The 8,925-nt window shown below is 32.6% G+C and overlaps 1 protein-coding gene across 1 annotated transcript; it reads right to left on the reverse strand.

Annotated features, from left to right (window-relative positions):
- Positions 1-8,051: 8,051 nt before the first annotated feature.
- On the reverse strand, positions 8,052-8,925 carry LOC140958682 (transcription repressor OFP11-like). Its single transcript, XM_073416227.1, has one exon. The coding sequence runs from the start codon at positions 8,813-8,815 to the stop codon at positions 8,147-8,149; it is 669 nt and encodes a 222-aa protein (XP_073272328.1). The 5' UTR covers positions 8,816-8,925; the 3' UTR covers positions 8,052-8,146.

Below are 8,925 nucleotides of genomic sequence, written 5' to 3' on the forward strand. Positions count from 1 at the left end.
GTATTTAGGAAACTTGGTTTTGTTTATTTTACATTTTTACCATATATGTTCTGCAATTAATCTCTCCTCAGTCCATACCAAATAAAGTGGATTTGTCTCCTTGGATTGAAATAAAATATCAAGATAAGCGACAACGTATATAAAGTTAACATAAGCAAAGCGCAATATAATATAGCAGTCAAAAGTTTTTCTGAATGGCAACAATTAGATTTTAATTTTTGGCTATTTTTAGTCTAATTTCTGACATGACATCGAAAAATTCAGCAATTTTCGGTATGATTTCAGCATTTCAATAGTTCTGAAAACCAAAAAAATTCAAAGTCTTGTGCACCAAAACAAAATTTTGAATATTTAGCGGACCAAAATCTAAAATAAGCAAAGTTAGTGAACCAACAAATTATTTTCTTTTTCAGAAATAATCTATTATCGATAATTTTATGAACACACAAACATATTTGGTATTATTTAAATCTTATCCAAATTCAAATGATAATATCACATCCCATTTTAAACCTATAATAAAAAACCAATATCATATAAAAATAATTTATATAATTTTTTATTTAATATTTTTTATACAACAAATTATTTAGCATATGCATGCATCCAAGGGGTACTAGTATTTTAGTAAATTTATGGTTCACTTGCTAACAGTTGATTCATCCTAACAATTATTTCCTTTAAGCTTTTAAAATCGTCATATGTGTCCGAACAATTAATTCATTTATGTAAATTTGTTTTCCTTAATTTTTTTATATCACTCACCAACTCTAGTATTTTCACTTCCTTCATTTTTATCTTTCCATTTTCACCGCCGGCCGTGTCATTGTCGCTGCCGGCCGGCCGCCATCGCTTCATCTACCTAGCCATTTTCGTCACCGGTGCCACTCTGTCACAGTTCTAAAAGATTAAGGTAATATCAATCAACCTTTGTTAACATCATATCTCATCCACTTTCCAAAATTCTCAAATTATTAAAATTGTTGAAAAATAATATTTAAAATGTGTGTATTGAATATTTGAATGTTGAATATTTGAATGTTGAAAATTAGGTAAAATTAGGTGTTGAATATTGAAATTTGTGTGTGATGATGAAGGTAATGATGTAATTTATTTTTTGGATTATTTGTAAAAATTTTCTATAAATAAATCTCTCATTTGTGAAGAAAATCACAATTGAGTTGAGAGAAAAATATTATAAAGTGTGTAGTGTGATAATTTTGAGAGTTTGAGATTTTTACTTTTTACCGTAAATTTTAACTTTTTCACAACACGTTATCAGCACGAAGCTCTAAAAGTCCTCCATATTTTTCCAAGCTCCAAAACAGAAGAAAAAAGTAACAAAAGTAATAATATTTATTTTATTGTTTATTTATTTATTGTTTATTTATTTACTATATAATATAATGTTATTATAAATAATAAAATAAATTTTTCAAAAAACTTGTTATAAATCCTGGGATGATGTTAAGACATCCCACACTCCCGGTAAGGGATACGACAAGTATAAAAGTTTATATTGTTTTTAAACAAAATATCTTATGACACCTCATTACAATATTGTGATATGATATACATAATTATTTAAAACATTACTAATATTATATACACCATATTATTACCATAAAATTATACAAATACATACATTTATTTTCTTGTACACCAACGGTCATAAACGGTAACAAAACGGCTAGTTTTTGCCCTATAAATATGATCTCACAAACACATTCAATCACTCCAACTTTCTCTTCTTCTCTAAAATTATTCTTCATCAAATTTTTGAAGAAAAAAGAAGATGGCTTTCACAAAGTTATTTTTAATTATTTTGCTTATAATACTCACGAATCTTGTACTTATCGAAGAATATCCTCCTCATGTGTCTTCTTTATTTTTACGAATGCTTGTATTTGTTGTTTATCCATTACTTTGTATTGCAATATTCATTAACTAATAAAATGCATCATAATTTTTTTTAGTACCACCATGTCAAACTTGACAAAGCTCGAATTTGTTGCACTCGACATTACGGGGAAAAATTATATGCCATGGGCTCTCGATGTTGAAATGCATCTTGAGTCATTGGGTCTAAGCGAGACCATTAAAGAAAATGGTATATCTTCATCACAAGAAAAAGCAAAAGCTATAATATTTTTGCGTCGACATCTCGATGAAGGTTTAAAATGTGAATATCTCATCGAAAAAGATCTCATGGCTCTGTGGAAAGGATTGAAAGAAAGATTTAAAATATAAGAGAAATTATACTTCCGACCGCCCGTGATGAATGGAATATGTTAAGATTCCAAGATTTTAAGAAAGTCAGTGATTACTATTCAGCGATGTATCGAATAATCTCGCAGCTAAAATTTTGTGGACATGAGGTCACAGAATCGGAAATGCTTGAAAAAACATTTTCCACGTTTCACGCATCAAATATAACTTTACAGCAACAATATAGAGTGCGTGGATTTGCGAGTTATTCTGAGCTCATCGCCTGTCTTCTTGTGGCGGGAAAAAACAACGAGCTGCTAATGAGAAATTATCAGTCCCGACCCACTGGATCATCAGCATTTCCAGAAGTAAATGCTATAAGTAAAAATGAATTAAAACCTGTAAACCAAAATCAAATTCAAAGACAAGGTTTTGGTCGAGGTCGAGGTCGAGGTCGTGGTCGTGGTCGTGGACGTGGACGTGGAATTGGTCGTGGTCGTGGTCGAGGTCGTGGTTTTGAAAACAATATAGATAGTTATTTTTATAACTCATCTCAAAAGGGCGTCATGAACCACCCACAGAAAAGGCATCATGAGAACATGAGTGTTAATGAAAATCACTCGAAAAGATTTGAAAGTTCTTGTTTCAGATGCGGCACTCCAGGACATTGGTCTCGTATTTGTCGAGCTCCTGAGCACCTTTGCAAGCTCTATAAAGAATCGATAAATGGGAAAGAAAAAGAGACCAACTTCACTGAGCGAAGTGACCGTTTGAGTGATTCAACTCATTTTGATGCTGCTGATTTTATGAATGATTTCTCTGGAAATGATCAATATGTTGGTGGGATAGAAATGAACAATATTGATGCTGCAGATTTTCTCAATGATTTCTCTGAAAATGAACAATATAGTGGTAGAATATAAATGTACAATAATTTATTTTTCATGTATTTATATGATAATGTTTTATTGTACAATTATGATATGTGTTATATTTACATATGTATTGTCATTAATTTTTTTTNNNNGATAGTGGTACAACGCACACTATCCTCCGAGATAAAAGATATTTCTTGGAACTAAAACCAACAAAAACAACGGTGAATACAATATCAGGTCCTGTAGACTTGATTAAAGGATGTGGTAAAGCACAATTTTTGTTACCTAATGGTACAAAATTTTTGATCAATGATGCTTTATATTCACCACAATCGAAAAGAAATTTGTTGAGTTTTAATGATATATATTCCCATGGGTATGATACTCAAACAATGAATGAAGGGAATGAGAAATATATGTGTCTTACCACATATAAATCAGGAAAGAAATATGTGATTGAAAAACTACCAATGCTCCCTACTGGATTGCATTATACACATATACGTCCCATTGAATCAAACATGGTAATTGATAATTCTTCAATATTAACCAATTGGCATGATCGATTAGGACATCCTGGTTCAACAATGATGCGAAGAATTATAGAAAATACACATGGTCATCCATTGAAAGACCAGAAGATCTTTCAGAATAATAAGTTTCAATGTAAAGCATGTTCTCTTGGAAAACTTATTATAAGACCATCACCAGCCAAAATCCAAACTGAATCACCAATGTTTCTTGAACGTATTCAGGGTGATATTTGTGGACCAATCCATCCACCATGTGGACCATTCAGATACTTTATGGTATTGATTGATGCCTCCAGCAGATGGTCACATGTATGTTTATTGTCAACTCGAAATGTTGCATTTGCAAGATTACTTGCTCAAATAATAAAATTGAGGAATCAATTTCTCGATTATACAATCAAGAAAATTAGACTTGATAATGCTGGTGAATTTACTTCCCAGACTTTCAATGATTATTGTATGTCTATGGGAATCATTGTTGAGCATCATGTTGCTCATGTACATACACAAAATGGATTGGCTGAATCATTGATTAAACGTCTGCAAATGATTGCTAGACCAATGATTATGAAAACAAAGCTCCCTATTTCTATATGGGGACATGCAATTTTACATGTCGCTGCATTAATTCGCATCAGACCAAGTGCATATCATAAATACTCCCCATTGCAGCTTGAATTTGGTAAAGAACCAGACTTTTCTCATCTGAGAATTTTTGGATGTATGGTGTATGTGCCTATTGCACCACCGCAACGAAAGAAAATGGGATCTCAAAGAAATATTGGAATTTATATCGGTTATGATAGTCCATCAATCATTCGATATCCTGAACCTCAGACAGGCGACGTGTTCACATCACGTTTTGCTGATTGTCATTTTAATGAGGAAATCTTCCCGATGTTAGGGGGAGACAAGAAACATACTGAAAAGGAAATTACATGGTATGTATCATCATTGTTACATCTGGATCCAAGAACACAACTATGTGAAAAAGATGTACAGCAAATTGTGTACTTGCAAAGAATAGTAAATCAAATATCATATGCATTTACAGATACAAAAGGGGTAACTAAATCATATATACATGCTGTAAATGCTCCTGCTCGAATTGAAATTTCAAAGAAACAAATTGAACAAAGTCATGATGTCGTAAAACGCCTGAAGCGTGGAAGGCCAGTCAGTTTCAAGCATAAATATCCTCGAAAAAGAAAATTCATAGAGAAACACAATGATCACAAAATAGATAATGATGTTCCTGAAGAAACACATGATGATCACAAAATAGAGAATGTTGTTCCTGAAGAAACACATGATGATGAAAATGTTCTGTCAGAACCACAAACTGACGAGAATCATGAAATCTCTATTAATTATATTAATACTGGAAAAATATGGAACCGAAAAGATATAGAAGAAATTGATGATATATTTTCTTATAATGTGGCAATCGACATCATAAATGATAATGAAGATCATGAACCAAAATCTTTTGGTGAATGTAAAAATCGGCAGGATTGGATAAAATGGAAAGATGCCATCCAGGTTGAATTGGATTCGCTAAATAAACGTAATGTTTTTGGACCTATAGTCCTTACACCTGAAGGTGTAAAACCTGTTGGATACAAATGGGTTTTTATTCGAAAGCGAAATGAGAAAAATGAAATAGTAAGATATAAAGCTCGAATTGTTGCACAAGGTTTTTCTCAATGGCCTGGAATTGATTATGAAGAAATGAATTCTCCTGTAATGGATGCAATTACGTTTCGGTATTTGATTAGCTTGGCAGTATCTGAAAACTTAGAAATGCGTCTTATGGATGTTGTTACAGCCTACTTATATGGATCACTTGATAGTAATATATATATGAAAATCCCTGAAGGATTTAAGATGCCCGAAGCACAAAGTTCAAAACCCAAATAATGTTATTCTGTGAAATTACAAAGATCATTATATGGGTTAAAGCAATCTGGCCGAATGTGGTATAATCGGCTAAGTGATCATTTGATGAAAAAGGGATATTTAAATAATTCAATATGCCCTTGTGTTTTCATTAAGAAAACAACATCCGGATACGTAATTATTGTTGTATATGTTGATGATTTAAACATCATTGGAACTAATAATGAAATTCATGAAGTTGTGTCACACTTGAAGTAAGAATTTGAAATGAAGTATCTTGGAAAAACCAAGTATTGCCTGGGTTTACAAATTGAACAAAAAGAATGTGTAATATTTGTTCACCAGAAAAATTATACAGAAAAGATCCTTAAACGTTTTAATATGGATAAATCAAATCCTTTAAGTACTCCAATGGTTGTTAGATAATTAAACATAGAAAAAGATCCATTTCGTCCATGTGAAGATGATGAAGATATTCTTGGTCCAGAAGTACCATATTTAAGTGCTATCGGTGCCCTTATGTATCTTAAAAATTGTACAAGGCCTGATATATCTTTTGCCGTAAATTTATTGGCAAGATTTAGCACATATCCAACAAAGAGACACTGGAACGAAATTAAACATATATTCCGTTATCTACGAGCAACGACAGACTTGGGACTTTTGTATTCAAAAGATGTTAATCCAAGTATAATTGGTTATGCCGATGCTGGATACTTATCTGATCCACACAAGGCACGTTTCCAAACTGGATATGTATTTACTCGTGGAAGCACTGCAATTTCTTGGCGTTCACATAAACAAACGCTCGTAACAACTTCATCAAATCATGCCGAGATTATTGCACTACATGAAGCAAGCCGTGAATCTGTGTGGTTAAAATCAATGACCCAACATATCCAAATCTCATGCGGATTATCATTCGACGAGAAGCATGTGATACTATATGAAGATAATGCTGCATGTGTTGCTCAAATGAAAGAAAGATACATAAAAAGCGACAGAACTAAACATATTCCTGCTAAGTTCTTCGCATTCACCAAAGATCTTGAGAATAATAAATGTATTGATGTTCGTCACATTCAATCAATTGAAAACTCATTAGATCTCTTCACAAAGGCACTTCCTACGACAATATTCAGAAAGCACATATATAATATTGAGATGCGCAATCTACGAAATTTGTGAAGAATTGTTCGTGTCAACATGAGGGGGAGTTTACGTGACTGCACTCTTTTTCCCTTACTATGGTTTTTATCCCAATGGGTTTTTCCTAGTAAGGTTTTTTACGAGGCAGTATAAAAACACGTAATGAAGACAATCATTATGATCATCATCACAAGGGGGAGTGTTGAAAAATAATATTTAAAATTTGTGTATTGAATATTTGAATGTTGAATATTTGAATGTTGAAAATTGGGTAAAATTAGGTGTTGAATATTGAAATTTGTGTGTGATGATGAAGGTAATGATGTAATTTATTTTTTGGATTATTTGTAAAAATTTTCTATAAATAGATCTGTCATTTGTGAAGAAAATCACAATTGAGTTGAGAGAAAAATATTATAAAGTGTGTAGTGTGATAATTTTGAGAGTTTGAGATTTTTATTTTTTACCGTAAATTTTTACTTTTTCACAACAAAAATATTTTTTCTTTATCCACTTTTGAATTCTTAATTAAAATAACAAAAATATCAAATCTACAATATTATGTAACAGTACTAACATATTTTTTTTTAATAAAAAATCAGATTTTAAAATATAAAAAAATATTTAAATATTTATTGTAATAAATATATAAAATTTGATTTGTAAATTTTATTATAAAGGTGAAAAAACACATTCGTAAATCCGAATTTCGGGCTCTGTGAACAGAAAAATAGACGGTTAATTCCTGCTCAACTCCGAAGCAATCTGGGTCGATTTGGCTTCAGAAATCGAAAGTCTACAATAAAAATAAAATAACAAATGAAATATTTGAGATTTTAATTTCATCTTGAAATCAATGCCTTTGAGTTCAACAATTTTCGTACAAAAGAATTTATAATATTTAATTGTTTTGTTTTATTGCGCAAGAACCTAAACTCCTACATACTGCCATGACTTTATGTGACAACACTTTGGGATGTTGTGTCCATTGTAAAACACAAAAACCTTTACACTTTTAATAATTCATCCCAAATAAATTTATTTTAATATATATTTATGAAAAGACGCAATTATCAATAAAAATCCTGAATTCACCACTCTTTTGATGTATTTGTGGGTACATCACTGGACATCTATTGCTATGATATAATTTTCCGATATTTTCTGATATTTTAAAATATTTTATTTAATTAAATCTGATAATTAATTAGTGTTATATATATGAAATAAAATTTTGATGCAGCAGATCGAATTGCGAAGATAAATGCTATATAAAGATTTATCAAGAATTTAATTAAAATGTTCGATTAATTTATATTTATCAGTGAAATTTTATTTTTCTAAAAATAAGAAAATTATATAATTATAATTTTATATCCATAAAAATATCAAATCACGAAAATACAGGAAACGGCTACAATTTTAATTCAATTACACGGACGTACACCAAAATATTTCCTACACCACAAGCCACATGACTCAAAGAAAATTAAGCCGCCGTCTGTATGGCAGCGCAAGGCCCGAGACGGTGACTGCTTTCCGGCAGAAACCGTTAGCTCTCGGGGACGACACGACGACGGACACAGTAACATCAGCAAAAGCTCCGAAGATGAACTTGTGTGTGTGCTTAGGGTTTAAGGCTAAATAGCAAACAAGAAGCTCATGCAAGAACTCCCAGTCAGCCTCAACACCCGCGGACTCGCGTGCCTCGATCATCTCCTGCATCGACTTTCGAAAGTCCGCATATGGGTCAGGCGAGTACTTGTCAACCGCAACCCCGCCACCCGCCGCCCCTTGTCGAGGAGCTGCAATTGTTTCCGGCTGCTCGAGTAAGGAGTTGGAACAGCCAGGGGAGGAGCAGAAGAAGCGGCGGGTGGCGAATGCGGAGCTGAAATCTGGAACGGGGCTGGTTTCGGGGGAGGAGGAGAACTCGGCTGCGGCTAAACCGTCTGAGGTGGAGACTTCGTACAAAGAGTTGTAGTTCTTGAATAAGACAGAGTGGTGAGTGTTAGGGTTTGTTTGGACGAATTCTTGAATTTCTTCTTCTTGTTGTTCTTCAATGGTGGGTGGTGAGGAGAAAGTGATGGTCGGCAAGCATTTGAATTTGGAGAAACAGAGGTTGAAGCTCTTCCATAATATGTTGGACATTTTTCACTTTCTTTCGTTTGTACTAAGTTGTTGCATGAATATGTATGCATGTATGTATATACTCCAATTGTTGCAAAATAATAATAGAGCTAGAATTCTTCTTCTGCGCA

This window comes from Primulina huaijiensis, chromosome 2 (assembly GCF_012295235.1).
Source record: "Primulina huaijiensis isolate GDHJ02 chromosome 2, ASM1229523v2, whole genome shotgun sequence".
Classification (NCBI taxonomy): Eukaryota; Viridiplantae; Streptophyta; class Magnoliopsida; order Lamiales; family Gesneriaceae; genus Primulina; species Primulina huaijiensis.

Excerpts from the sequence above, each read along its gene's own strand:
- LOC140958682 (XM_073416227.1), bottom strand. The coding sequence starts at position 8,815 with ATGTCCAACATATTATGGAAGAGCTTCAACCTCTGTTTCTCCAAATTC.